At 44.5% G+C, this 27,982-nt stretch overlaps 14 protein-coding genes and 1 non-coding gene across 15 annotated transcripts; 5 read left to right on the top strand and 10 right to left on the bottom strand. All coding sequences in view use genetic code 12, as the record gives it.

Annotated features, from left to right (window-relative positions):
* Positions 1 to 367: 367 nt before the first annotated feature.
* Positions 368 to 1,570, top strand: STE3 (Ste3p; the record flags this gene model as incomplete). Its single annotated transcript, XM_029037110.2, has 1 exon — positions 368 to 1,570. One exon carries the CDS (start codon positions 368 to 370, stop codon positions 1,568 to 1,570), a length of 1,203 nt encoding a protein of 400 aa, XP_028888166.2.
* Positions 1,571 to 1,578: 8 nt separating this feature from the next.
* Positions 1,579 to 3,084, bottom strand: CJI96_0003872 (glutamyl-tRNA(Gln) amidotransferase subunit PET112; the record flags this gene model as incomplete). Its single annotated transcript, XM_029037109.2, has 1 exon — positions 1,579 to 3,084. The coding sequence occupies one exon, from the start codon at positions 3,082 to 3,084 to the stop codon at positions 1,579 to 1,581; it is 1,506 nt and encodes a 501-aa protein (XP_028888165.2).
* Positions 3,085 to 4,021: 937 nt separating this feature from the next.
* AUT7 (ubiquitin-like protein ATG8) lies at positions 4,022 to 4,402 on the top strand (the record flags this gene model as incomplete). The annotated part of the gene is made up of 1 exon (XM_029037108.2): positions 4,022 to 4,402. One exon carries the CDS (start codon positions 4,022 to 4,024, stop codon positions 4,400 to 4,402), a length of 381 nt encoding a protein of 126 aa, XP_028888164.1.
* Positions 4,403 to 4,572: 170 nt separating this feature from the next.
* CJI96_0003870 (uncharacterized protein) lies at positions 4,573 to 5,076 on the bottom strand (the record flags this gene model as incomplete). Its single annotated transcript, XM_029037107.2, has 1 exon — positions 4,573 to 5,076. The coding sequence occupies one exon, from the start codon at positions 5,074 to 5,076 to the stop codon at positions 4,573 to 4,575; it is 504 nt and encodes a 167-aa protein (XP_028888163.2).
* Positions 5,077 to 5,504: 428 nt separating this feature from the next.
* CJI96_0003869 lies at positions 5,505 to 5,586 on the bottom strand. Its single transcript has one exon. It is a non-coding gene; the product is annotated as a tRNA-Leu (tRNA).
* A 931-nt stretch (positions 5,587 to 6,517) lies between these two features.
* AAH1 (adenine deaminase) lies at positions 6,518 to 7,585 on the bottom strand (the record flags this gene model as incomplete). Its single annotated transcript, XM_029037106.2, has 1 exon — positions 6,518 to 7,585. The coding sequence occupies one exon, from the start codon at positions 7,583 to 7,585 to the stop codon at positions 6,518 to 6,520; it is 1,068 nt and encodes a 355-aa protein (XP_028888162.2).
* Positions 7,586 to 8,365: 780 nt separating this feature from the next.
* On the top strand, positions 8,366 to 11,275 carry CHS2 (chitin synthase I; the record flags this gene model as incomplete). Its single annotated transcript, XM_029037105.2, has 1 exon — positions 8,366 to 11,275. The coding sequence occupies one exon, from the start codon at positions 8,366 to 8,368 to the stop codon at positions 11,273 to 11,275; it is 2,910 nt and encodes a 969-aa protein (XP_028888161.1).
* Positions 11,276 to 12,137: 862 nt separating this feature from the next.
* On the bottom strand, positions 12,138 to 12,686 carry TIM22 (translocation channel protein TIM22; the record flags this gene model as incomplete). Its single annotated transcript, XM_029037104.1, has 1 exon — positions 12,138 to 12,686. One exon carries the CDS (start codon positions 12,684 to 12,686, stop codon positions 12,138 to 12,140), a length of 549 nt encoding a protein of 182 aa, XP_028888160.1.
* Positions 12,687 to 14,712: 2,026 nt separating this feature from the next.
* UCF1 (Ucf1p) lies at positions 14,713 to 15,306 on the top strand (the record flags this gene model as incomplete). The annotated part of the gene is made up of 1 exon (XM_029037103.1): positions 14,713 to 15,306. One exon carries the CDS (start codon positions 14,713 to 14,715, stop codon positions 15,304 to 15,306), a length of 594 nt encoding a protein of 197 aa, XP_028888159.1.
* Positions 15,307 to 15,448: 142 nt separating this feature from the next.
* Positions 15,449 to 16,459, bottom strand: EAF3 (Eaf3p; the record flags this gene model as incomplete). Its single annotated transcript, XM_029037102.2, has 1 exon — positions 15,449 to 16,459. The coding sequence occupies one exon, from the start codon at positions 16,457 to 16,459 to the stop codon at positions 15,449 to 15,451; it is 1,011 nt and encodes a 336-aa protein (XP_028888158.1).
* Positions 16,460 to 18,155: 1,696 nt separating this feature from the next.
* On the top strand, positions 18,156 to 19,442 carry CJI96_0003863 (casein kinase YCK3; the record flags this gene model as incomplete). The annotated part of the gene is made up of 1 exon (XM_029037101.2): positions 18,156 to 19,442. The coding sequence occupies one exon, from the start codon at positions 18,156 to 18,158 to the stop codon at positions 19,440 to 19,442; it is 1,287 nt and encodes a 428-aa protein (XP_028888157.1).
* A 151-nt stretch (positions 19,443 to 19,593) lies between these two features.
* On the bottom strand, positions 19,594 to 19,875 carry CJI96_0003862 (uncharacterized protein; the record flags this gene model as incomplete). The annotated part of the gene is made up of 1 exon (XM_029037100.1): positions 19,594 to 19,875. One exon carries the CDS (start codon positions 19,873 to 19,875, stop codon positions 19,594 to 19,596), a length of 282 nt encoding a protein of 93 aa, XP_028888156.1.
* Positions 19,876 to 20,471: 596 nt separating this feature from the next.
* RSP5 (NEDD4 family E3 ubiquitin-protein ligase) lies at positions 20,472 to 22,814 on the bottom strand (the record flags this gene model as incomplete). The annotated part of the gene is made up of 1 exon (XM_029037099.2): positions 20,472 to 22,814. The coding sequence occupies one exon, from the start codon at positions 22,812 to 22,814 to the stop codon at positions 20,472 to 20,474; it is 2,343 nt and encodes a 780-aa protein (XP_028888155.1).
* Positions 22,815 to 24,000: 1,186 nt separating this feature from the next.
* DSE1 (Dse1p) lies at positions 24,001 to 25,860 on the bottom strand (the record flags this gene model as incomplete). Its single annotated transcript, XM_029037098.2, has 1 exon — positions 24,001 to 25,860. One exon carries the CDS (start codon positions 25,858 to 25,860, stop codon positions 24,001 to 24,003), a length of 1,860 nt encoding a protein of 619 aa, XP_028888154.1.
* Positions 25,861 to 26,428: 568 nt separating this feature from the next.
* Positions 26,429 to 27,700, bottom strand: RRP8 (25S rRNA (adenine645-N1)-methyltransferase; the record flags this gene model as incomplete). The annotated part of the gene is made up of 1 exon (XM_029037097.2): positions 26,429 to 27,700. One exon carries the CDS (start codon positions 27,698 to 27,700, stop codon positions 26,429 to 26,431), a length of 1,272 nt encoding a protein of 423 aa, XP_028888153.2.
* Between the last annotated feature and the right edge of the window lie 282 nt (positions 27,701 to 27,982).

Genomic DNA, 27,982 nt, shown 5'->3' with positions numbered 1-27,982 from the left:
AAGAATTAGTTATACATAAAGTATGAAATTGGGGGTTAATAATCAAGCTATAATATTTAAAACTTCGACCGTGGCCGACATGGTCCGAGGACATTTGTGTAAGCCAAATGTAGATCTATAAAATTAATGAAGGAATCCAAAGCTGAGAAAAATATTCTTGCCCGATGGTACTCTGGCCTAAAAAATAATTCTCTCGAAATCCTAGTTTCGACTTCCATTTTCGGCCTTCAATGGCACTTTCCCGACGTGAGAGCGGTTGCAAAGTGCTCTTGCACTTCAAATTCAATTTCTCGATGCAATGCAAGTAATATAAAATGCTACCGTTATCTCTTGATAGATAGTGAGAGGTTATTTTTCTTTATCGATAATGAACGGTGAAGGTCTGTGCATTGCCGCTTTTTCATTTCTTGCATTCGTCCTTTTGATCCCACCGTTTGCATATCATCGCAAACAAGGAAATATTCCAGCTTGCAGTTTAATCTTCTGGCTCTGCTATGAGAATCTAGTATCCTTTGTTAATGCCATTATTTGGAGCAGTGAAGATTTTGACACTGCTACCACTGCTCCAGGGTACTGCGACTTGACCGTGAGAATTACCAGTGGTGCATCTTCAGGGAAGTTGGCTAGCATTGCAACTGTCATGTTCAACTTATACATGATTATCAGGGCAGAAAATCATAAATTTTTGGAGCCAAAGTCCAAAAGACGGTTGATCACAAACATCGCCATGTGCTGGGCAACATCTTTATTCGTCATGAGCACATCCATCATCGTTCAAGCAACAAGATACGTCATCTTCAGGTACAGAGGCTGTCTCGCAGCGTATGCATATTCGTACTTGACACTTATCTTGGTGCAAATTTGGAACCTTATCTGGTCAGCCATCGCCTTAGTATTTGCTCTTCTCACATTGATAACATACGTCAAGAAGCGCAGAGATATCGGTGACATCTTGCGCTGCACGGGCTCCGGACTCAACAACAGAAGATTTGCTCGCTTGGTCATTTTCAGTTTGCTTATCATCTTCGTGTTGGTGCCATTCGCCGTCTATAACTTCGTAAATGCTGCTGACACCTTTGGAGTTGCGTCTTTTAACTTGTCCAAAGTCCATAACGAGTATTGGAGCACCATATACACTTTTGATTACGGCACCTCTCAGTTGGCCTCCCCTATCATCAACATTTGCCTCGCGGCCGTTACCTTCCTACTTTTTGGACTAGGTACGGATGCCTTATCGATGTACCGCCGCTTCCTCCACTTCCTTGGCTTCAAGAGATTCTCGAAGTTTGCTGATGAACACCCAATGATATCTCCTGAGTTCACCGAGAGCAAATGTATGTCAAGGGAAACCGCTCTAACGGAAGGCACGTTAGCCACCATGCATGAGCTTAAACATTACAAGGAGCTTGTGTTTGGTGACTCTGAAAGTCCGTTCGATGTGCCTAGCACCATCAAAGATGGCAAAGATGTGATCCGCATCTCAAATGATGACAATGTATCAATCAATTTTGACGACCAGATAAGTTACAACACAGATATAGCCTTCGATTTTCGTGTTGTTCCCAAATAATTAGTGTCTTATCCAATTAGTTTAATGAATGCTTTTTCAAATTCCTTAGAGTCAACCTTACCCAGAGTCTGTCTCATGGCAAGTCCGATTAAGTGGTTGAGCGATTTTCTCTTACCTCCTCTTATTCTGGCAACAACGTCCGAGTTCGCATCAATAATCTCCTGACAGATCTCAGAGACAGCTTGATCTAGGTCTTCAGTCGGCACTGCATTTGCTGAACCTAAATCATACTTCTCAACAAGCTCGTGCATCGAGAGCAGCCTATCTTCAGCGGGCCCGCTCAAAAGTTGTACCAAAAGAAGTTTAGCAGAGGAAAACGTAATCTTCTTTTTGTTGACCATAACCATCAACACAGTCAAGTTTCTAGGTGAGATCATTGTGCGATCAAAAGGTAATTCAAGCTTTTTAAATGCTCCAATCAATTCGTGAAGAAGCCAATTGTTCACCGTTCTAACAGGAAGCATTGCCCCAATACATCCGTATTCATACAAGTCATAGTAGTAACCAATAATGTCCACATTGTCAACAAGGAAACGTGCGTGCTTAACTTCCAATCCATAAGGTTCTTGTGTAAGCTTATCAAGAATCTGGTCTGGTAATTCAGGCAAGATGGCACGAATCTCGTCACCAATCTTTGCATCCAAGTATACGCATGGAATTTCTGTATCAGGCAAGTATCTATAATCGTTAGCATCTTCTTTATCCCTTCTTCTAATGGTTGCCTTTCCATCCCATGCTCTGGTTTCTTGCATGATTTCTTCATTTGATGTTTTCAATTGATCAACTTGTCTATAGTATTCGTACGTTGCCGCGGCAACAATCTCAGAAGTGGAGCCCAAATTTTTGACTTCCACTCTCTTCCCGTCATTGACTGAGATGTTCACGTCGCACCTCATGGCGCCCTTTTCCATATCACCGGAGCACACACCAAGATGTGACATCAAAGTCAAGTACTTTCTAACGAACGCTTTAACTTGGTCAATATGAGTGAAATCTGGTTTAGTCACTAGTTCTATAAGAGGCACGTTGGCCCTGTTGAGGTCTATTGTGATGGTCCCGTCGTACTCGTTGTAATTGAGCTTTCCAGTGTCCTGCTCAAGCTGGATCTGCTCAATTCTGATTTCATGATCCTTCTCAACGTTATCATACTTCTTTGTCAAGGTCAAGCTGCCGTTCTTAGCCAAGGGCCTATGATGCTGAGTGAGTTGATAACCCAAGGGCTGATCGAGATAAAAGTAATGCTTCCTATCAAAATGGGAAAGTTCACTGATATCTGAGTTTAAAGCTGCTGCTGCCTTGAGCGCTAGAAGTAATGCTTCAGGATTGAGCTTAGGAAATGTTCCCGGGAGGCCATAGTCAAAGTAGGAAGTGTTAGCGTTCGGAGCCGAATCGGGTGAATTCTTTGAAAGCGAGAAAAGCTTATGGTTTGTCTTGAGTTGAGTATGTATTTCAAGCCCACATTTGAGAGAATAACCTGGAAAGGGGGCCCAAGTCAGTAGCCTTCTAAGAAGCATCTCTAGTATGTAGTGGATCAATTGAGGTTGGATGTTGATGCAGGATTTAGCAGGAATACTTACGGGTGTGGTAGAATATGGATGTGCACGAAGGAAATTACTGAAAGTGAATAGAGATGTTTCTTGGTGATTTACTGCTTAGTCAAGCAAAAAATTTCATGCATTCGTCATTCAAGGTAAGAGTCATGGTGCATGCTCACTGTGGTAGAGGGCTAATAGACAGAGATTTACATCTCAAAAACCGAGGGCATATTTGACAAACGTGAAGTTTAAGAAGTTTTAATACCGCTTGTGGCGAGTCACATGCCGAAACCTTCAGCAACTGCACATTTCCAATTACCTACCATTAGGTGTTGAGCCATGTTTTGCCGGAAATAATTGGCTGCGAAATAAACAAGATAACTTCAGGTGCCACTCAACACGTTTCCAGGTCGTGACCGATACAACTTACTTCAAGTGCCAGAAAGAAAAAAAAAAAAATAATGTAAATAAGTCACAAAATACTCTAATGACTTGATCAGTGCTTTGAATAATTTCGATCCAATGTGTTGCCAGGTTGTTGTCTTAGGCAACCACACCTCTTTTCTATTAGTGCACTTGATAGTGCATGGTGACCAGCAACGTGTGGACCCAAAGAATCAAAACACAACAAAATGAGATGAAAAGGGAAAGTGCGGGCTCCTCGCAATCTCTGAATTCAAGTTTCTTCCCTTTGTCATATCATCTTCCCTCGTCTTCGAGTTCCCGGCTATCTATGGATGACTGCCGGTGGCACAATTTTGGTTTCTACACTACCCACGCACCAGTTTCCTGTCTGACAGATTCGCCCCACAAGGGGGTGACGATAAGATAAAAAAGAGCTCCCTATCGCAGTAAACAAGCGCTTATAACCAATACAAGCACAACACACTACATCAACAAACAATAAAAGTTCGTCATGAGATCGCAGTTCAAGGACGAGAACCCCTTCGACAAGAGAAAGTCGGAGTCCACGAGGATTCTCCAGAGATTCAAGGACAGGCTCCCAGTGATTTGTGAGAAGGTGGAGAACTCGGACATCCAGGAGATCGACAAGCGCAAGTATCTTGTACCTGGAGACTTGACGGTGGGCCAGTTTGTGTATGTGATTAGAAAGAGAATCAAGTTGCCCTCGGAAAAGGCCATTTTCATTTTCGTCAATGACATCTTGCCACCCACCGCAGCCTTGATGAGCACTGTGTACGAGGAGCACAAGGACGAGGACGGGTTCTTGTATGTCTTGTACTCGGGAGAAAACACCTTTGGCGAGATTGAGGGCGTGGAGGAGGTTGCACTCTGATTGAGCAGCTCTCAGGTCTATTAGTTGGATGGCGGCGGTGCCGCAATACATAAGTCCATAGAAGGCGTTGACTGGTTTCAATGCGTACTATGTGCGATGCAGATGAATTCGATTTTATTACTATAAAAAATATTTTTGTGTTTAAGGTGATCAATCTCGGACAGGGCGACTCAGTGGTTGGCGTGGACGAGCTTGTCCTTCTCCAACTTGATCTGGATGCCCAACTTCTTGAGGTCGTCACCCTTGAACTTGTAGAAAAGCTCCTGGAGCTTGTCAATGGCAAGCGTCTCGTGCTTGTCAGCCTTGCCAGTGGCCTTTTTGCCCAAAGCTTTCAAGAGTTTCTGGGTCTGGTCCAATTGCACGCTCAAGCCGTGGATAGTAGAGTCGTAGGTATCCTTCACCTGAGAACCCAAGTCGTTCTCCAAGTACGACTTGTACTCAGCCACAGCCTTGTCCAACTGCTTCTTCATCTCCTCGGCCTCCTTGGTGCTCTTGGCCTTCTTGGTGGGCTCGAAAGACAAGATGTAGTTGTTCTGAAGAGCATCTTGAACAGTGCCAGTGACAGACGAGTAAGTATTCACCGCAGTCTCTTTACCGGCTGGAGATCTGAACACCACAAGAAGAAGAGTGACAATCGCCACAATGACGATGATTGGATTGATAGTTCTGGCCATTGTACAGTTTCAAGCTAGGTTTAGTAGTTAATTTTCACGATGGCTACCTGGACCAGTTTTATACTTTTCCGGAATTCATGCACGCAGGTGATTGCTCTCTGTGGGTTGCTACCCCAGCTTACTGTGGCAACAATAGCATGCTCCTGGACTCAATTGCAAATTAAATTTCGAGACATTCATTGTTTCGAGAGTTAGTCAATTTATAGAGCTTTCGAAGATAAGAGATATGCTTAAGTAACTCTACTGTCCCCATGAATTAAGTGTTCGACACTTGTTGAGGATATATTTGCACAGCAGCGAGCAATGGTTGCGAGGTCACTGGCATTAAGCCAAGTTGCTGTGGTCCTGTTCTCTTGCAGCACTTGAGGGACTGTTGGAAGCTTCAGAACAGCAAGTGCTACAGGTTGAATCGGTGGAATAAAAAATAATGACTCCGGCGTGATTCGAACACGCGCATCTTACGATAACAGAACTTGAGTCTGCCGCCTTAGACCGCTCGGCCACAGAGCCATTTGCTGAAGTTAAATAAAGAAGCACATGTATATATAGGAGTTTAAAGCATGGTTTATTCGACCTGTTTTTGCAAGAGATAATTCTTTTGAGATCCTAGCATTATTTCACTGCATTTAAAAGTGACATTCTGGCTTCTTTTCTATAATGATATAGTTTTCGAGTTAGAATGGAAGTGGCAACACTGAAATCCTAACGCTCCTCTAATACATGAAATCTATTAAAACAAAAAAACAAAGTTTGCATTTCTTGTTAAGTTAGACTCTGTATCTTCTGTAGATGGTAAAGAACCCTATTTCTTATATAGTCATTGAGTTATATAGGTATTTATAGTTTGAGGGAGGGCATTCATGCTCAATATACATTCACATATCTTCATCCTCGAAGTGTTTATATGTTGTCTTGAAAAAAGAAAAAAAAAAGTGGTGGGACCAATACCCGGGAACAGGATTGTCTTCTAAAGCGTCAACTCAAACTAGCGATGCGAAAGATTAGGCCGATTGAAAGTGTTGTTTGCGATAAAAGGTTTGTTTTCTATAGCGATATAGTTTTGTCTTCTTTAATTGGAATATGTTGTTTTTTTTTAGCTCAAAAAATTGTGGGGAAAAGTATGGGCATAGAAAAGAATCGTAAAATTAACTTCATGAAGGCATAAAACGTTTGTAAAATTTCATCTGAGAATCCTATTATGCATATAATCTTCTATTTCATGACAGCCTTCGATTTGATAACACTTTTCCTAAATGTCATTTGATTCCGAACGCGAATTAAAATCAGTCTAAGACAAATCAATGTGCAAAGAAAAAATAGAAAAAACTACGTTCACTGGTTTATCCCTTTTACAATCATCATAAAATAATAATTTACTGTCATTCTATGATAAGAACTCTATAAAATACCTCTATCTAATCTCACTTTATTACCTTAAGACTTAAAGCACATCCTTGTACTTCAAATAAACATCGTCTACAATCTCCCTCAACTCTTGCTTTCTCTTCTCGTCGCACCACGAGCCATTGATACCATTGAGAACGATGGTGCACCATTCTTTTGGTGAGAAGCCAAATCTGGTATGAACTGCAACATAGTTATCCAAAATGTAGCCTCCGAAATAAGCAGGGTCGTCTGAGTTGATGGAAAAGGAGACTCCCCTATCAAAAAACTCTCTGTATGGCAAGTCCTCAACGTCCTTGACCACTTGTAACTTCACATTGGACAAAGGGCACATCGTCAACATCGTGTCGTTTGAAACTAACCTGTCCAACAATTCGGGTGAATGCTGGGATTGAACACCGTGATCGATACGAGTCACCTTTAGTAAATCCAAAGCGTTTGTGACGTACCTGTGGTCACCTTCCTCGCCAGCGTGAGCAGTCAAGTTGACCTTGGGGAACTTCTCCTTCAACGTACCATAGCACTCCTCGAACAATTCTGGAGGGAAAGGCTTTTCGGCAGAGTCTAAGCCCAATCCTGAGATCACACCACTTTCAAAATATTTCTCCGTAGATTTGATGGTGTCAAGACCCAGCGACACAGGCAAGTGTCTCAAGAGACACATTGTCAACAAGGAGGTGGTGCCAAATTTAGCGGCGGCATCTTTACAAGCTCTGTTAAGTCCATTAACCACGTTGTCAACGCTGATTCCTCTTTCCACGTGGCCCTGGGGATCAAAGAACACCTCGGAATGGAGACACCCGTCGCGATGAGCTCTTTCAAAGTAGGCAAGAGCCAAGTCGTAGAAATCTTGCTCGTGGATAAGCACGCTCATCCCCACATAGTAATGATCCAAAAAATCTTGCAAATCGGCAAATTCAGAGTACCTCTTGTTACATGCCTCCACAGTGGGAGGAAACCATTCAGGCAAGGTGATAGTATTCCTCTTGGCCAACGCAAAGAGCAACTCGGGCTCTAAGGTGCCCTCAATATGAAGATGATGCTCGCATTTAGGCAAGGCCTTCAAGAAACTATGAAAGTGGTCGGAGCACGGGAATTTAGTCATATTGTAATTTGGCTATAGGGGCACTTAAAGCGTTGGAGATGAGATGGTGATGCAGAATGTAGGACGGTTACACAAAACAAAGGCCCCCAGTGCTATGAGCATAGTGTGGACGCTTGAAGGGGATTAGAAGTGTGTTGATGACATGGTCACTTACCAGTCGCCTGTTTCTCTATCTTTACCCAGCAATCACTTAGCCTCTGGGAGGTTGCAGTCATGAAACATGCCCATACTAGGCTATGTCACATCTCGGCACGCACTGATTGCAAGCGTGTAGGAGGTTTGTTTGTGGCTAAAAATAGGCCTGCTTCGAGCGGCCGGGAATACAGATCAGATCGGTTTAAATTCTACTTGGGGCGCAGAATTTTCAATCTTCGATAATCAACAGCTAGTTTCTGGCTCCAGTGCTTCTTATTGCTCTTTTGCAACCAATTCAACCTTGTCTGACGCGCCCAAAGATTGTCACCCAAATCAGGTAATTCTAATCGAGGGCACTTTGGCACTTTCGCAGCCGTCTAAGGTCCAACATTTCTGTCACCTACATTTTGCAAAATTGCACGATAGAGACCCCTCGACAATTTGATTATCCTGCCTTGTCGATCTGACTTCCTTGAATTGGACTTGACTGCAACCCAATCAAATTTTTTTCACAAACCTATCTTGTTCTATTTCCCCTTGTTGCCTACACAGAGACTAGAGAGCCCAGCACGCTATTATTGTCTCAGCCGCGACTTCGACTTCACCTTCATCAACCACCAACGTTCCAACAAGTGACTTCACCACATGGCTTACAGGCGCTCCTCCGAAGACGATGAGCAGAGGTACTTGCGGTACCCGCTGACTCAAACGGGAGGTGTTTACAATTACTCAAATGACGCGGTGGATAGCATCAACTTCCAACAACCCCAGAGGGTGTACTCGAGCCAGATGCACCAGAGTAATGACGACTTCTTGCACTACTACGAGGATGAGAGGCCGTCTGCCATGTTCAACACACTGCATGTGCCCCCTCCACCTCCAAGAACTCAGCCGCTACCGTCTCACGATCCATTTACCGATAACGACTTTGAAATGGGCTCTTATCCACAGACACAATACCAGCCTACAGCGTACGATCCTGATAGTACAGGCTACAACTTTTCCCAGGCATTTGTGCCTCACGTTTATGATGACGAAGAAGAGCAACAGTTTGACAGGGAGATTCAGTTCAATCAATTTCAGGGAGACAATTTGGACCTTCAGACAGTGCACGTGGCTGACTCCGACTCAGAGCAGGACGGCAGAACAGTTTACGACCAGGAATTAGAGTCACCGTTTGCAGAGGTCGGAGAAGACTTCCCTGAGCCTCCAGAACAGGAAGAGGTGAGACAGAAGCCCAAACTAGGCATCGCCACGGGCCACAACGGCCATTTGGTGCTTGACTGTCCGGTGGCCACTGAACTCCTCACGAAATTTCCCGACTACGATGCCAGCAAGCCAGATGGCGGGCTAAGTAGAGAATTCTCCTATATGAGGTACACTGCAGTGACTTGTGGTCCTTCAAACTTCTGGAGAGACGGCTATATCTTGCGACCAATCCACTACCCTGTTAGACGTCAAACGGAAATGATGGTGGTCATCACAATGTACAATGAAGACGATATCCTTCTAGCTCGTACACTTAAGGGTGTGTTCAAGAATATCAAACATTTGGAGTCGAGGTCAAGATCCCCAGTTTGGGGGAGAGACTCTTGGAAAAAAGTTGTCGTCTGCGTGGTCAGTGACGGTCGTTCAAAGATCAATGAGCGTGCTCAGGCACTTCTAGCTGCCCTTGGTGTCTACCAGGAAGGGTTGGCCAAATCTCGTATTGACGACAAAAAAGTTCAGGGTCACATCTACGAATACACTACACGTGTAGGTATATCATCCGTCGAAGACACTGTGAAATTGACTACTGAAAAGGTTGTCCCGGTGCAGATGTTATTCTGTCTCAAGGAGAACAACGCCAAGAAGATCAACTCCCATCGTTGGTGCTTCGAAGCATTATCTCAAGTGCTTGATCCTAATATTGTTGTTTTACTCGATTGCGGAACCCAACCATCCGGTAAATCTCTATACCATTTGTGGAAAGAGTTCGATAAAGATCCTCGTGTTGCTGGTGCCTGCGGTGAGATCAAGGCCTCCTTGAAAAAAAGGCAAATGCTCACCAACCCAATTGTTTACGGGCAGAATTTCGAGTACAAAATATCCAACATTCTTGATAAACCCACGGAGTCGGTGTTTGGTTTCATCTCCGTCTTACCAGGTGCCTTTTCTGCCTACAGATATGTTGCTTTGCAAAATGACATCAATGGTAAAGGTCCTTTGGAGAAGTATTTCAAGGGTGAGTTCTTGCATGGAAGTGGTGAACTAGACCCGAATGACGATGAGTACGATCTAAAGGTTAAAATGTTGAAAGAAGAAGCGGGTATCTTCACTTCTAACATGTACCTAGCCGAAGACAGAATTCTTTGTTATGAGTTGGTAGCCAAACCTGGCTGTTCTTGGGTTTTGCGCTATTGCAAGTCTGCTAGTGCAGAGACGGATGTTCCTGAAGGTCTAGCCGAATTCATTTTGCAAAGAAGAAGATGGCTTAATGGTTCCTTCTTCGCTGCCATATACTCCCTTGCTCATTTCTATAAGATTTGGCACTCGCTGCATAGCTTTGGTAAGAAGATCATGTTTCACGTCGAATTTTTCTACCAACTTATCAACCTCATTGTTTCATGGTTCTCCATCGGCTCGTACTTTTTGGTGTTCAGAATATTGACCACATCTTTATCGGACGAAAGTCTAAATTTTGCTCCAGGTAATGTTCTTTCGGTTATCTTCTTGTGGTTGTACCTTGCATCCATTGTGACGACTTTTGTCTTAAGTTTTGGTAACAAACCTAAAGGCACGGAGAAGTTTTACATTGTCATCGTCTGTTTCTTTGCCATTCTTATGGCCTACATGATTTTCGCTGCCATCTTTATGGCTGTCAACGCCATTCAACTGATATATAATACTAATCAGGGTGTCAGTGTTTCTTTGTTTTTTAAGAATGAGCAGTTCAGAGACTTGGTTGTTGCGACATGCTCCACATATGCGTTGTACTTTATTGCATCATTTTTATACTTCGAGCCCTGGCACATGTTCACCTCCTTTGTCCAGTATATCTTGCTTTCCCCATCATACATCAATGTGCTTAATATCTATGCCTTTTGCAACATTGACGATATATCCTGGGGTACTAAAGGTGATACTGGTGCAACCGATTTGGGTGCTGCGAAAGTAAGAGAGGATGGTACTTTTGATGTTAACATACCTGTGCTTAAGGAAGAGATAAACCAGTCCTATTTGAACCAGCTTGAGAAGATCAAGAAGCCAAGAGACGACGATGGAGGCAAGTACCACGCGACGAATGAAGATTATTACGCCTTCGTGCGGTCCATGACGGTATTGATCTGGATGATATCTAACTTCGTTATAGTGGCCATTGTGCTAGAAACTGGTGGCTTCAACCAGTTCAACAAAAATGAAGACTCCGATGTCATTAAGAGCGCTAGGTCTAAGGTTTTCCTCACTGTGATTTTGTGGACAGTGGCTTTCATGGCGCTTTTCCGATTCATCGGATGCACGACGTATTTGATTTTCAGATTCATGGATAAGTTCAGGCTGCGTGCCAAGATGTAATTACGAATAAATCATGATAACGTCTTCAATGGTTGTATCTATTGTACGCATCTCCTGTCCATAGTAAAAGCGCTTGTAGTATAGCGCGAGATATCAACATAAACAAATAACCAGAGTCCAACTCGAGTCATTCGTTAAGCTAAACACATCCAAAAGGTGCCAATGAACAGAAGGCACACGAAAAGTAGCGAACTTCTAGCCCAACTCGGTGAGCCGCTTCCCTTACCTTACAAACCACAACCACAACCACAATCGCACCTTAAAGATGAAGATACTTCAGATAGTGTGATTAGGCATGAACCCATACGCAGTGTGTCAGACCCTCCGATAAGGCGAAGATTATTTTCTGCAAGCAGAAAGGACCCTGAGATGCTGCCAACGCCGCCATCGCCGCCGACAATACCTCTCTGGCGACGAAAGGTAAACTATGATGAATCTGAGAAGCCTGTTTTACATACTTCCCTCGGAGTGTTGAACACTATAGAGGAAAAAATTGATGAGTTACGTCAGAATTGTGGGAGTCATGAGGCGTTGGATAAGAAAATTGAAGGTAAGCTTCGAGCCATAGAGAAGGAATTGGACAGTCTACTAGAGGAGTCGCGAGAAACCAGTATACTCGAAGAGTTGGAACACCTTCAGCGACTATCAAAACTTCATACAACCACTGCAATCGCTGGAATATCACTACAAACGAAAGTGGCAGTGGGCCTTGTACTACTATGTATATTTTGTGGGATCTCGTTCATTCTTGGGAACATGTCGTACGAGTACTGCTACTATTGGTGCTAAATGGCACATGTACATTATATAACGTTCTCTAATTTACAAACTGTGTTATTTACAAGACTTGGCAGATGCCCAATCAGTCGTCGTAGTCGTTGGCCGGAGGTGCAGCACTGTCAGATCTAAGGTAGAGGTCTATGGCGGTGGAGAAGGCAGCAAAACCAGCGCAGCCTATAAATGCAGCCTGTGGGCCAGCTTTGATCGAGAGGCCAGCTCCAGTAATACATCCAGCGGCGACACCATTGTATATATCGTGTTTGGCACGCAAACTCTCAATAGAGCACTCAACTCCCGAATACACCATACCTATGTACCCGAAGTTCTTAGCACTGCTCCACGATCTCTTTGCCATATCGCTGAACTGAATCTTCATCTGCTGCTTAAACGGTAACTCACTGATATGACTCACTGCATTTGTTCCCGTTGGCACATCGTAAGCCATAGATGCCATGAACAAACCAAAGAACCCACCAAGAAGAAAACCAGAGCCACCGGCCATGATAGTTTTTCCCGGGCACAGTTGCATGAACTCGATCATCTTCTGAGCACCCAACTCGGCCTGCTCCTCTTGGGTGAGCTGGTCGAGCGGCTTTTGGGGCCCGGAGGGGTTGTAGACGCCAAAGACCATGAAAGAAGCACTCGTTAATGCGATGATTTTTTCGCACCTTGATTTAGATAGCAGTACGTAGCGGCGATATATGGTGGACGAAGTAAATAGATAATTCAATGAAAAGATAATTTTATGTAAGCTTTCAGTTTATGAGCTTTCTGTTGACTCTTTCAACTATATAAAGCGCCGTTGAAAGTCGTCTAGCCGACCCTTGCAGCGAGGGTTTGGCTGTAATGGCTGCGAAATGCTTATGTAGGGGGAGTACCGTTTCGATCATCGATGTGCCTTCAATATGTATACGTTTGATGCAAATACGAATTTTTACTTTAGGGTAGTACGAATACATGATTAAAGTATCATCTCGATTATTCCAGGTTTCATTTAATATTAGATCTATGTTAGTGATTTATCTAGGGCGTGCAGTAAAACGCATAGGAGTGTCACAATTTGGCAAAAATAGTAAATCCAAGCGATCCCAATAGACAAACTCAAGTTTAAATCTTCCAGTAACCCACAAGCGTTTGCATTTTAGGACTTTCTCTACAACATTACCACTACTCAATTAGGCACTTTAAACCCCGAGTCCTCAATCAATGTAGCAACGTCTTTGGAAAGTCCTAAAATGATCTCATCTCCTCGGCAGGGTGCCAAAGCCTAACATTCTCCAATCACCGCTGCAGCCTACTCTTCCCCGTCGTATTCAAAATCTCCCCTAAGCGCCTACTAGCACCGTTGGCGCTTCCTTCCACACATACAACAACAATTGTGCCACATGGACTGGCTTATCTCTTCAGAAGAGACCAAAGGCCCCTATTTTACTGGTCCACTAAGCACTTACGACACCCATTGAGCACAATCCCCTCGCCTTTATTGCTGTTCGATTTCTTTTTTTTTTTGGTCCTTCTCCACAATTCGTTTGTTCCCCGTTTCCTTACTCCCCTCGCACCAGCCAGGCCCCAGCGCAGAGAAACAGGCTCCAAACAACACAGACCTACCAATCGTCACCTTCTACCAAATAACTACCAAAATAAACAAACAACACCACCTGATCAGAAACGGGTCCCCCACGAAGTGTCGGGTTACTTTTTGCCCAGCCAATAAGAAAAATGCCTCGCCACGTCTAGTTATTTGCAACGAGCGCTTGTGCAAGGGTAACCCCAGATTTCGCTCCCCAGACGCCGGCACAAGATTCCCCAATGCCCCCTGGAGTGCTCCCACCAGTGAAGGGAGTGACCAAGTGAGCAAAAACAGGCCCACAGTGAATGTTCGACTACCTTGACTCAAAATCAGCCAAAACGAAAAAAAAAGAAAACCCTTTTATTCTCTAACGGTCTTCTCAAGAACCATTTTGAATTTAGAGATACTACTGATTTTTGTCTATTCCTCCTTTTCTCTGTCTTGGTTCGTTGCCTCTGCCAGGTTTCTTTCGCACCCGTTTTCTGCCTGCAACTTCCTGTGCGGCCCTACATTGTACTTCTGTCACTCTCACCGCTTCTGCCCTCGCCTGACTCTTCGCACTGGCTGCTAAAGCGATTAAACGTTAGGGGAAGATGGAACTTGAAAAGCTGGGTAGCTGGTGAACGCTAGCTACAAGCAAGACTTCTTTTCAAAATAAATTTTGCGCTTCCCCAATTCCACCTTGCTTGTCTTCGGCCCTGGAATTTCTTTTTTTGCTTGTTCGGCACCTGGGAATGTGGAGTTATTGAGTGGAGTGACTTGTGGCCGAACTCGCAAATTCCTTTGCAACCTTGTTCCAGTGCCCCCACTACCACCCGTAGTCAGATTCGGCGGCCACTCGGCAGGCTGGGGCTTACCCTTGGCGTCTCGTGCTGCAGTGCCTGTCTGGGTATACGACGGGGAAAAATTAACTATATAAGTAGGGGCCACTTGCCCACTCGATTCTGGTTTTGCAACCATTCCTCTCCAGATCACTTTTTCATATATCTAGATTTTCTCCTAGATATATTCTGCTGCTCTGGATCATATTTCTACCGCTTTGATACGAAGAGACCTAACTGCGCTTTAACAAACTTTATTCACGACCATGGTCAAATCTAAGAAGAACCAAGTCCTTGAGTTGGACTTTGACAAGCTTGAGAAGCTCGAGCACGTTGGACCGGTGCCCAAGTCCAGATCGTCTTCCATCACCTCAATCGAGTCGGAGGACGGTAGCATCAAGGAGGTGTTGAAGCCTCCACCAAGAAAGGACTTCGATGACCTTATTGCCTTCGAGTCGTATATTCGTGATGAGACTTGGGATAACGACTACGACTACTGCCACGCTCATTTATCCTACTACCCACCTTTCATCATGAAGGAGATTAAGGGCAATTTGGAGAAGATCAAGCCCACAATGAACAAGAACTCGAGAAAGTTTAGACGTAACTTGCAGCACCACATCAAGCGCCATTTGATGGCTGAGATGGAGAAGTGCTCAGGCTTCCAGATGGACTTTGGTAAGGCTGTTGTTGAAGAGTCGCCAAAGAACATTGTCTGGAAATTCAAAGATGAAGGCAATCATGGCTTGCCCGAAGAGGAGGAAGACTTGTACAATAGACACTGGAAATTGGAGTTGGAGGTCAAATGCAACAACGAGACCCCAATGGTTGAGGTTGACTACAAAGCGATTCCTATGTGAAGTTGCCCTTGCTTCCAATTTCTGAGAAAATCCTCCTCTTTGTTCCAGGATAGTTAGCTTCTTTGATATTACTCACGATTTTATGTTTTTTATGTGCCGATGAATAAATGATTTACGTTATTATGTTGTTTCCTCAATTAGTTCAAGCACCTCTCGCGAGTCTATCATATGCTGGGCTAGCGTTCATGTAACTGCTGGCATATTTGGCGGCGTTCTCGTCGATGAATATACTCAACTGTCTCATTTGCGCTAAAAGAGTATTCAATGCAATGCTGTTCATGTTGGTCTGGGCAACTTGTGCTGGCAAGGTAACCAAAAGTCGAAGAAGATGTTCCATTCCGTAAATGTCTGCTGTGTCTATATTGGGATTCTCTTCCAAAAGCTGACTATACTGTAGTCTCTCAAATCTGTAGAGCAAACAAAATCGAAGCATTTTATCAAAGTATACTGCTAACCCATCCACGGCCTCTCTAACCGTACGTAGCATTTCTTCGCTGACGCCTCTTCTTTCTTCATTGTCGTAAAAGTCTTCAAGTATGCGCTTAACTGGTGTTGTTGTCTCCAAGTCCACTAGCTTGTGGTCTCGTGTCATGAACTCCCAGTCATCAACAAGCAACACCTTCAATTGGGGACGTAATGGTATCATGATTTCATAGTACGGTGTTTTTGGCTCCTGCCTTATTCTTTTTCGAGCACTACCATTGGTGGATGGTCTCGATGAATCAAATGTGCCGTTAGACGATGTGGACAGCGGCGCTACTGACGGCAGCTTCCTTCTTCTCTTTTCTTTGGACTCCTCCTTCACCTGCTTCTTCCGTTCTTTCGACGGATCTAATCTATCGATAGCACGCTTTCTGGCATTTCGTAGTTCTCGTGAAAGCCCCAAGTTGTCGTCGTTAAGCTCCATGACTCGTTCATTAGACACCCACTCGTCCCACTTTGGGCTCCACCCTTTGTAATGAAGAAAGTAGGCATCGCCATCTTGTAGGAACAATGGGATCTTGTTCTGTTCTAGTGGTTCACTTTGTCCCTCGCCAATTTCCACAAAGAGTTTTCCCTTCTCCCTAAACTTCAACACTTTGGCTTCATATACAAGCGGTCCATGGTACGCTAGTACCTGGGAGCCTGGAGGGAACCTTTCCTTCTCAGGCATGAGTGTAATGAGGATGCTGTGGCCGGATGATTTCAGTTTTTAAAAAGCGCGGTTGACGAGTTCATAAGGAGATACTCTAGGCCACTTCACTTGCTAAGAAGGGGATAATTACACAAGAGAATTTGAAAAAATAGGAAAAAAAAAAATAGTCAGGTCAGATGCCAAACTCTGTGTCCATACTTGTTGTTAAACAAAATTGGTTTGTGTCGTACTGATCTAAGGCAACGAGGTGATAAGGAACAAGTCTCTCAGAACCATGCATCGGTGGTGATTCAGTAAATAATTCAAGTCCCTTAACTTTTTCGGGTACTCTTGTGTTTTACATCGTTAATCAAAACTTTAATTGCTGAATAAGCGTTATCTATTTTCGTATCAGAAAAGCTTTCATTGAAAGAATATAATCATAAGGCTGAAGTGGAAACTTTTCCATTGCCGTCCAGGCTGCCGAATATCGTCTTCTCTCATTCGTTTCTCGATCAAATCCAGTTCGTTTTCTTCACTTTTTTTTTCTTGAAATTTACTTCATTGACTAACCTTGAAGAGCACAAATCAACGTGCATCAATCGGAGAGCGCCAAGAGTTGCTCTAATCAAGATCCTGATCAAAAAAGTTGAAAGGGTTTGACTCTCAAATCATGCTATCAGAGTCCTTCGTTATCATGTCCTCTTCCTTTTCTTTTCTATTTCTTTCTATCTGTTTTCCAACGTTGGATATTTCTTCTTCCTAACTTTGTTTTTTGTCTGAACTAATCAATGCCTAGCATCTTGATTACCGATTAATAGGGACCATAAATCCTACTCTTTCCAAATGTAATCAATGGTGGAAGCTGATTCTACGGAACTCTTGCAAACAAGACGTTTGCATATCGCTCACTATTCTAATCTTTTGCTGCAAAAAACGTAAATCTGTGGTCAATAAGCGGAGAAGCAGCTGGAATTTGAATCAGTCCTGTAAGTATTGATTTCAAAACTCGAAAAGATGATTCAAGATCTTTTTCAATTATTTGTTTTAGTTCACCAAATCGGACTATTACGATGTTGATCAACTCGCAATTGCTCGCTCCTCTTCAAGAAGAAAAGAAAAAAAATAAAAAAAAAGAATTCAAGAAGATTTCAATTTACCATGAATCTTGCCCAATAGTCAGGAAACTTTCTGACCTTCCCCACAGAAACCAAGCTCGTGTCCCAGTTAGCGAATTACATATTATAGCGCTTTAGCGTTAGATATCGCTGGGGCGGTGTTTAAAACACACCCCACCGTGTAAAAAGCACCACACACAAATAAGGAAGTGGGATACCAGATATTGGGAAAGAGAAACACGCCGTGAAGCGATGAGTTCAATCACATCGAAATACCTGCCCAGTTTGATGCAGTTATTCGACTTTCCCTACCGGTTGGTAGTAGTGGCGGAGGTGGGGTGCAGGAAAAAGTTTCAAAAAAAGCAGAAAAAACCAACACCACTTGCGATTATCACTCGAGAAATAAACATCACCACACTACTGAAGACCATCAAGCTGCTTTGAAAAAGCTACTTTAATTGGAAGCGTCTAATTTTTCTCATAGCATTTAATTGGAGCTCTTGTCTCATTAAGCTTGCCCTTCACAGCCTCCACTGGTCTCGATAGAAACGAAACACTCCCTTCCAAACAAACCTTTCTCGAGACTTCGCCTCCCCAATCACCACTGACACATCAAAATGGCCCAATCTGGCACCTCAAGCAGAGTTGGAGTCCACTATAAAGTTGGGAGCAAGATTGGCGAAGGGTCTTTTGGCATTATCTTTGAGGGCATCAACCTTCTCAACAACCAACAAGTTGCTATCAAGTTTGAGCCACGCAAATGCGACGCTCCTCAATTGAGAGACGAGTACAGATCATATCGCATATTGAACGACGTTCCCGGGGTGCCTAAGGCATACTTTTTTGGGCAAGAAGGTGTACACAATATTTTGGTGATTGACCTTTTGGGCCCCTCTCTCGAGGACTTGTTCGACTGGTGCGGACGGAGGTTCTCGGTGAAGACAGTGGTTCAAGTGGCCAAGCAGATGATCCTGAGAGTACAGGGTATCCATGAGCATAACTTAATTTATCGTGATGTTAAGCCTGACAACTTTCTCATAGGCAAGCCAGACACTCCCGAGGCCAACATGGTTTACGTTGTGGACTTTGGAATGGCCAAACAGTACAGAGATCCAAAGACGAAATCCCATATTCCGTACCGTGAAAAGAAAGCTCTAAGCGGAACTGCCAGATACATGTCCATCAACACGCATTTGGGTCGTGAGCAGCTGAGAAGGGACGACTTGGAGTCTCTAGGGCATGTGTTCATGTATTTTCTCAGGGGCCTGTTGCCATGGCAGGGTCTCAAGGCACCCACTAACAAGCAAAAGTATGAGCGTATTGGCATGAAAAAACAATCCACGCTGGTGACTGAACTATGCCAGGGCTATCCCATTCAGTTCGCCCAGTATTTGACTTACGTGAGAAATCTCAAATTTGATGAGGAACCAGATTACGACTACTTAATCAACTTAATGGATAAAGCACTTGCACTGATTGATGAAGTGGAAGATGGCCATTACGATTGGATGGACTTGAATGGCGGAAGAGGCTGGGATGCTGCATTGAACAAAAAGGCAAACCTCCATGGCTACGGCAACCCACATCCCCCACAACAGAGAAGGAAGGCTAATAACATTAGCAACAATGTCACTAATGTGCTGATTAAACGCACCGGCGGCCACGACCCTCAAGTTTCTATTCCACACAATTCATCACAACAGCGACTCACCAAATCACAGTCATTGAATCATCCTAACTACAACTCCATCACGGATGAAAATAGCCGAAGAGCCCAAAGACAGCAGAATCCACGTGTTGGCCACCAGTACCCTGGCAATGGAGATGCACACTCAGAGACGTCAAGCTTTGAGCAAAGAATGAAAAATCAGTCGTGGTTTCGAAGAAACTGCTGTTGCTTTTAAAATCTGGTGAAGTCTTCCAAATGTCAAACTAGCATTCACTCAGATTTCTACAAGCTACGCTACTTCAATGCCAAATTGATTGACCTATATATGGGTTGATGTGTAAAGCTGATTCGTTAAAGTCATCAAAAAGAGTTTTCCTCTTCCGCTGTTATGTCACGCTATTCTTACGAGACTTGTCGCCCTCAGACTCCATCGAGTCCATTGACCCCACGGAACCCATTCTTGGCTTCATGCTCTGCATCTGAGCATTACGACGCGACTCTTCCATCTCAGCGTCAGTCATCCACGATTTGTTGTTGGTTCCGTTCATGTGGTAGCTGTAAAAGCGTCCAGTGTTCACCTGCGACGAGCCTCCATAGAACGGCTTGGTCTTGCCGCCGTTCATTTTGGCAGACATTTTGCCGAAAAAATTGTCAAAGAGATCAGGCATTTTTCAGGTTATTTTGGATTGGTAATGCTTCAACTTCGAATGGTTGCAAGGACTATCTAATTTATAGTGAGCATTGAGGTGTGGGGACGGTCACCAGCACTCCTCTCCTCCATTAGTAATCGCTACAAACACTAATGGGGAGAGGGCGCGCCGATAAAAACTGCCCCATTACAGGGACAACGACATTACTGCTTTTTTTCTTCGTCACATAATGTCAGTCCTTCTCCGCTTTATGTGTGGTGAACCTCCTGAATAGTAATGTGCGGCGCTGGTCTACACACACTTATCACCTTACATGCTCGCCACTTTGGTCCGTACTACGATAAGCCCATGGGTAATCTAGAACATAATGTTGTGTATTATTAAGCGTAACTGTTTAAAATGAGTAATGAAGGCAGACTTTTGTTGTAGCAGAAAAGAGCCTGTGTAGTTCGATCGTCGTATCTCTTATCGTGACATTTGTTGCCAATTTCCCTAAAGATAAGCGAGTTTCCCGCCCATGGGAAAGAATAAAAAAAAAAAAAACGTCGCTTCCCCGTTTGTCAATTCAGAATTTTCATGCAAATGCGATGTGCTCGTGCGTGCAAAGTGTGCACTTACTCTTGTCCAAATCCAACAGTCTCCTCCACGGCAAGTGTAAGTTTCTGCTTCATGCTTTCATAAGATGTGTAAGGTGGAAGATCCACTCTGTTGAAACATGTGTGCGATTTAGGCAATTGATTCGGCTCGCCGGCTTTTTCAATGGTAAATCTACGTGGACCGTCCGATCCTTGCAAATCTTTGAAACCGTTGACTGGAATTCTCGAAGTACCTGTGGTAAATTGCAACAATCTTGCTTTCTGTTCGGAGTCCCACTCCTTGATACATTGCCAGAACCACTGAATGACCTGGTCAGTTTCTTGGTATCCTCTGTAGTCAGTGTGCTTTTTCCAGTCCTCGACATCGATTTCAGCCAATCCACCAATCAACAACTCCAATTCTCTTTCGTCGAACACGTTGACCAATTCATGCGGTATCAATTCGTTAAATCCATCGATGAATGCTTGGAACTGCAATTCAATTCTCTTATGAATCTTCCACTCACTGATCAACTCAACGTACTCATGCTTGTTCTCCTCGGTAACTTCAATATTTCTTCCATTGGGCTTCAAGTCAACCTCCACAATCTCGCCAAACTTATCATCCTCAGCGCTGAAAGTCAAGTCAAGCACGTCTGTAATGTCGTTGTCACAGATCCACTGCAATGATCTGAAAAACTCAGCATCGACACCTTCCATGTCTTGCAAGCAAACCTTTTTGCGCAACATCATCTTGTACAATGCACCAACGAAGAAAGCATCCAAGAAACGTCTATGGAATACACCCAAACCGACAACTCTTCCGATGAACTTGAAATAGTTCAAGTGCTCGGGGTTGATGCCAGAGTTAGGGTTGATCTGCAATGTGTAGTTATCGTGACTCGAGTATTCGAAAAGACAGTAAAATGGATTAAACATGTCATGGGACAACAAGAAGAAGAACTCTCTGGAGACTCCACCATAATCCAAACCTTCTTCACCATCGAACTTGATCATAAGCCTCTTCTTCAAGTCCTCAGGAGTTTGTCTCATAATCTCCTGGTATGAGTCCTCGAATATATGATCTCTTCTCACCTTAATGTGGCATTGGCCAGGCAAGATTCTCAATGCTGGTTGTGACCTGAAGTAAATCACCTTCCTTCTAAAATCACGCTTGTATTGGGGGACGTTTTGGTCCAAGGAGCTTGGCAATCTTGGGTCATCCCAAGTGGTAGTTTTGGTGTTGTGGTCGACGAAATAAACTCTGGCTGTGTTGGTCAATCTCATTTCCCAACCTGAAGGCAATGGGCCCAATTGACTAACAGGCTGTTGCTGTATAGTAGTGTTTGGACCGAAAGTACGTATGTATTGTTGTCTTCTCGGGTCCACCCATGTTGTAGTTCTCGTGTTATGATCAACAAAGTAGGGCCTGCCTTCGTTGGTGAATCTTTGTTCCCATCCAGTAGGCAACTCGCCGAGACCACGAGTGGTACCACCAGTGGCCGCCATTGAAACAGCTGCAGCAGGACTCACTGGAGTATTGGCACCCGTGGAATTGACTGTAACATTGCCATTGTTTGACGTCGAGGAGCTCGCACCTAACGTAGGAGACAGTGGGGTCTCACCGGGCAACGTCCTGCCACGGTGCTGCCTTCTTTCTGCTTCAGTTGTGTTTTCTCTTTGCTGTCCTCTTTCAGTCTCAGACTGATCTAGAGTGGGTCTTTCCCACGTTGTAGTTCTGGAATTGTGGTCGACGTAGTACGTACGGCCAAAGTTATCTGTACGTCTTTCCCAACCGGGTGGCAATCTACCATACTGATCCTCAAAGGATGAGTACTGTTTTGTAAACAGCTCACCGCCGTTGTTAGTTGCAGCAGCATTGGCAGCGGCAGCAGCACTATTAGAGGCGACGGGAGCAGGATTCGACGCCCGAGCAGAGGAGGAGGTTCCCTGGGCAGGAGCCGCCACCGAGCCGTTGGACGATGATGCGTTTGAATTATGGCTCAAAACGATGATTACACGCCCACTGACGGCCAAGTTCTCGTTGGATTTCTTCAAATCCCTGGTGATGGTCTCCTCCGACGCAGGCAACGACAAGTCGATCACGTCACCAACACGCACATTCACCACGCCCAAAAAGCCCTGGTCCTTCTTTTTGAACTTTCTTTGATCAAATACTTGAATGGCCAAAATGGAGTCTTCCAGCGCATTGAGTAAGAAAGACTCGTTCCAGTATGGGTTGAGGGTACGTTTAGCGGTTTTCGTGGTGATTGTTTGGGCGCCATCGACAGTAATCACGGCAAACGGATCAGGCTGCCTAAATACATCACGTTTATACAATGACTCGGCGGCCACTACCTTCACGTTGACTTTAGTGGTCATGAAGGAGTCAAGTTAATATAGGAGGCCCGAGGTAGATGAAATGAAGGGTTGACGAGAGCCGATGCAGAAAAAACAGGAAAAGTGAATGCTTTTAGGGTGACACTCAGCAAAGAAGGATGCTGATTTTGAAAAAAATATAACACCCTCTTGTTGGAACCAAAAGGATGAGCACTATACCGTAAGGAGATACGAAAAAGCAAGAGAAATTATTCATTGACACTATGAGCTCGTGGTGCACGGGTTTGGCGATGTGTTACTACCTGGTGCCCTTCGACACCCGGGAAAGTGGAAAAAGAACACACGGTGATTGAAGTCAAGTGCATCTAGGGCAGGTGCAAGAGCTCTCCAAGATTCGTAATTCTCCGGACAAAAACAGAAAGTAATACCTTCCTTCGATAACCCTCTGTCCGAGTCACGTGATGTCACCGAAGCTCGCGGACCGTAAACCTGTAATGTGTCTCTTAGCGAGGCGCAAATCAGGACAGTAAATGATTCGCAGGTAAAGATAACCAAGCAAGCACTCAAAAATCCAACATATGGCGATCTATTTATCTTGGCGAAACAAGAATGTTATCAGCTCACCCTCAACGGATCTTATATTTCACTCCATTCATTTTTCTCTACTTTGTTTGTATCTGCCCTACTTTTGTACTTCAATTGGGTGCAGAAAGGACACAATATACTTCTCAAAGCCCTTCCGTAGTGAGCGCCAAAACGAGTCTACCCGAGGAATCCGAGAATATTTCCCCAAATTAAATACTTCCTTTCTTTTTTGTTTTTCTAAAAGTCCGCGTCCTGTAAACCTGCTAAGGTTTTCTTGCATTTTTTCGCTATCTCTTTTTGTTCGATTAGTCCGTTCCTAATCCGCAGCGCTGGAAGCGACAATCCTTGTGCCTTTGCTCCACGAGGTAGGCTGCACAAGTCGAAACTAATAGAACTAAAGATTTGGTTCACTGGATTGAGACCCTTCTGTTCATTAAAAATGGCTGATGAGGCTCAAGTTTGTAGAGAACGGCCCGAGGAATCATAAAAATCCTATGCTTGAGCCATATAGTAGGAGAATAAGCGATACTCTGACAAGCTTGAAGAACGCCATGAATCCCCAAAAACTAAGTTAGCCAACAGTAGGCCCTAGGATACCTACTGGTGACTTTTTATCGATTATACTTGCCTTTCCTTACCCTACTTATATAGCCGTGTAACAATTGGTGCTGTTAAAGTCCATACAAATCTTCTCGAGACCTTGGTCCAAGAACATTAGCAGCGACTCCTTCTGGAGCGTCAGTGGAGGTGATTCGATCACCGTGGCAACGGTGGAGAGTGTGTAGTTGGAGTCGTTATTCAGGGAGGAGGAGTTTGGCGACGAGCTCGAGGTGGACTTGCTAGGTTCGGAATCCACTGAGTGGAGAGACACGACATCATCGAGGTTGAACCCAAGATCAAAGTGGAAATCGTCTGTACGCACAGACTCCGTTTCAGTAGGAGCCTTGGAGTGAACTGTGTCTTTTCTTTGAATGTGCAAAGGCTCAATCAAATCCTCATCGGAATTAATGAGCGTAGCGTTCGACAACTCCTCTCTCAGCATCAAGTTGATATCCTCTATAGTGTAGAACTGCTTTTCGCTACTCACGTTTGACACAGCATCGTAGATCTTCGAATGCAACCCGAGAAACGACGAGCCATCGATGGTTACCACTTTGCAGTCAGAGTCGTTGCCCTCCAAGTCTCTCACTCGACACATGGCGACAATGTTGTTGTTCAGGGCCGGAAGCAACGTACCACACTGTCTTTCTGTGGCAATGTCAACCATGGAGTTCTTGTTGGTGTCAAACGATACACTCGACACACCCTCTTTCATGGAACAGGTGTGGAGCTTGTCTGCATTAGTTGCAATGTCGTCTGTAGACTCTAGTCCCCTTGTCAAGTCCCAGTGGACAATATTGCCATCACTAGCTCCTGTGAAGATGTCGTTGTCGTTCCACTCAAGTGCTGTGATAGTCTTGCCCTTGTGCCCAGTCAAGCTTGCGAAAGTGTCCTGCTTTCGAAGATCCCAGAGCCTGACAACTCCGTCTTGGTGTGCTGAAGCCATCACATATTCGTTTGTAGGGCACCACTTGAGCTTGTTGGCAGAAAGTTGTCTTGAGGCACCCTGGGCGTATAGTGAAGAGTTGGGCACATTGTGGCCTCTGCTTCTGAAGTCAAAAAGCGAGATACCAAATGACCCACAGAGAGCCAAGGTGAATGGGTCGTTTACAAGAGGAGGAGCCGTGTCGAAGCTCTTGATGCCAGGAATCACCAGGATTCCCACAGGCAGAGGCCTTGCAGACGCCTCACAGTCGTTTATGTTCCACACAAACAACGTGTTGTCGTAGATGGAGACCAAATTGTCGTTGGCGGTGAAGCCAAGCTCTGAGATGCATGTGCTAGCGTGGGTATGAATAGAAGGATCCTTGTTGACCGACTTGAGGTGCTTGCGGTGGTTGAACCGCTTGACGATCTCGGCACACTCCTCTTCCTCCTTCGATTCTCCGGTGTACGACAGCGGGAGAGGCACCGAAACAAGATGAGCGTATCCCTTATTGTTTCCAGAAACAAGAAACCTGGACTTGTGCTTCGGCACCCACGCAAGACTGTGGATGTTGGGTAAGGTGATGGTAGTGTGGTGGGTTAAGTAGTGGTTGACGGCGTCGAGCTCGTAGATAAAGAGATTGTTTTCAGCCTGGGCACTGGAAATGGCCAACAATGGGGCTGCTGAGTGGACACTGCTGGTTGCGAGAGCAGTCAAGTCCATGCTGTTGTCAGGAATCTTCCAGTAGTTCAGCTTGATGTTGACTCTATCCAAGGAACAGGCCTTGTTTAGGATCATTGTGTCTGAGGCGTTGGAGTGGTTTAAGAGCCACAGGGATCTTGACTTGTTGGAATGTTGGTATGGGAGCGTGGCGGCAGAGTCGTTGTCGGAACTGTAGTATGAGCTCAGCAGAGACATGGAGTCGGGTCTCTTGATTGCGTTTTGTCTGAACAAAAGTGTGGGTTCGTAGAAGTCCATGGTAGGGTAAGTTTAAAAAGTGTTGAAGATTGGCAAAAAGACGGATTTTGCCTATATATGACGGGATGCTGGGTCGCTGGGTGGTCTGCTCAATCTGGTCAAGGGCCAGGAGAGAGCTTCATGAGCTCTTTTTTTCGCAGCCAATGCAACATAACGTCTTTTGCTGGCTGCTGTGCGGAAATTATGTCAATCTCGCATATAATGCTGGCCCTCCTTTCCGTATGCGGTAGGCGCACGTGACCTTGAGGATGTCGGGTGCTTGCTAATATACGGCTGAGTGACCTTGGATGGGATTATTGATTGGTAAATTACTTTTGGGAGACACCTTGCATAGGGAGATACTTTGCATGGGGTAATTTATCTGGCCACGCCCAAAGTATGGCTAGGTCCAGGAAGGACGATTTTGCGATGTCATTGCATCGGCTGCGAAAAGCGAGGAAAGAGAATGCCTGTCAATGTAAATTGTCTTATGACAGGTCTAAAGCACTAAGTCTACGGAAGCATACGACAGACAAATGACATCAACTTCCTGGTATTTATCTCTTGAACATACCCTATGCATCTTGCGCTACCTTCTCTTGTAAATACAGGGCTTCAACAACCATTCTCCCTCTGCCCTTTCCTTGCGCTTCAGTTCAAGCTCCTCTCTTTTAGTCTCCTGCTCAATGAACTTCTTCTTCTTCTCTAACTTGGCTTTCCTTTGTGCTATAATCTCTTTAGAAGGCTTGAAAAATTCAAATCGCGTAAACATCTTGTTCTCGTTATCGGTCTTCTTGTGGAAAAATCCAAGCAACTTAAGTGACTCAACAAACTCAGATCCAACATCCTCAGCATTTCTGGTCTTTGCATTGGTCGACTCGGCGAATCTTGACTTGATCTCGGCAATCCAGAGTTCCCCATTTGGCGCTAGAATTCTATAGGCCTCTTCAACAAAGTCCAAAAAATTGGTGCCCATGAGAGCCAAACAGAATACCACAATGCTGCATGATTCATCGGGCAAAGGCACATTTTTTATATCAGCAACTGTAATCCTATCATTGGCCTTTTTCAAGTCGAAACTGTGTACCGTCACATTCAAAGATTTTGCGGGTCCATTGCGATCACCATGCTGTTTTCCGCCTTTCTTCTTTTGATTTTTGCTGTTATGTTTCTTGACAAAATTTTGAATGTCCAATGCCAATTGGGCTTCTCCACAGCCCATATCGGCTACTACTATACTCTTATCAGGCAAACCAGGCAATCCGCCGGGTGCATTGACAGGCTTCGCTGTTCGGGCTTCAAACTGCTGAACAAATACGTCGACAGGATTTTCTGGCCACAGTTGCACCTGCGACCTAAATCCTTCGTGATACTCATCGAACAACGCTGGCTGCTCTTGTACTAGTTTCAATGCATTCTCTGACGACGTTGTATATAATTGTTCGTTGATCCACCTAAATCTGGAGCCCGAGAGCTTGGCCATCATCTTTTGTTGCAAAGGTGTAAGTTTTCTTTCAGAAGCAGGCTCTTTTGTGATGAACTGATCCGATTTGCTTGGGTGGGGTTTGGAAGCACTTTTCTCATGGTCTTTGACTTTCAGGTGCTTGTCTTCAAGGGTGGAATCATCTGATGCCACTCTTTCGATTTTCTTCTTCTTTCTGGACTTCTCTTCCGTTGGTTTCGTATCCCTAGATCTCTGACTGTCAGATGCCTTAACGTCAACAGTCTTCTCACTCTCTAGCGTTCTCTTCTTCTCCTTTCTCTCTTTCTTCTGAGACTTCTTCTTGTCATTTGGGTTTGCGCCCCCAACGGCAATCTTATCCGCCTTGAGATTCCAGCCCTTGACCTCAAATAATGACATCAGAAGCTTTGTTGGTCTTGAGGTCTCATCTCATCTCGTCCCCAAAGTAACCCAGTGAAGGGAAGCGCACGTGACCAGAATTGGAGTTCCACATAATTGCAGAAAAAGAGAGTAAAGAAAACAAAGAGGCCTATCACCAGACAATAATAGAAGCTACAATGAGTGGGTGAGCTGAAAACGGGCTATACAGACGTTTGAGCCTTTTATTACATGAGAAGGGCCAGTATGAGGGTCTGAAGATGCCCTTCCCAATGTCATGCTTTATTTGAGTCAACGTCACCA

Source organism: Candidozyma auris, chromosome 4 (genome assembly GCF_003013715.1).
Source record: "Candidozyma auris chromosome 4, complete sequence".
Taxonomy (NCBI): domain Eukaryota; kingdom Fungi; phylum Ascomycota; class Pichiomycetes; order Serinales; family Metschnikowiaceae; genus Candidozyma; species Candidozyma auris.
The sequence above is the reverse complement of the archived record's forward strand: the minus strand, read 5'-3'. Positions and strand labels throughout refer to the sequence as shown.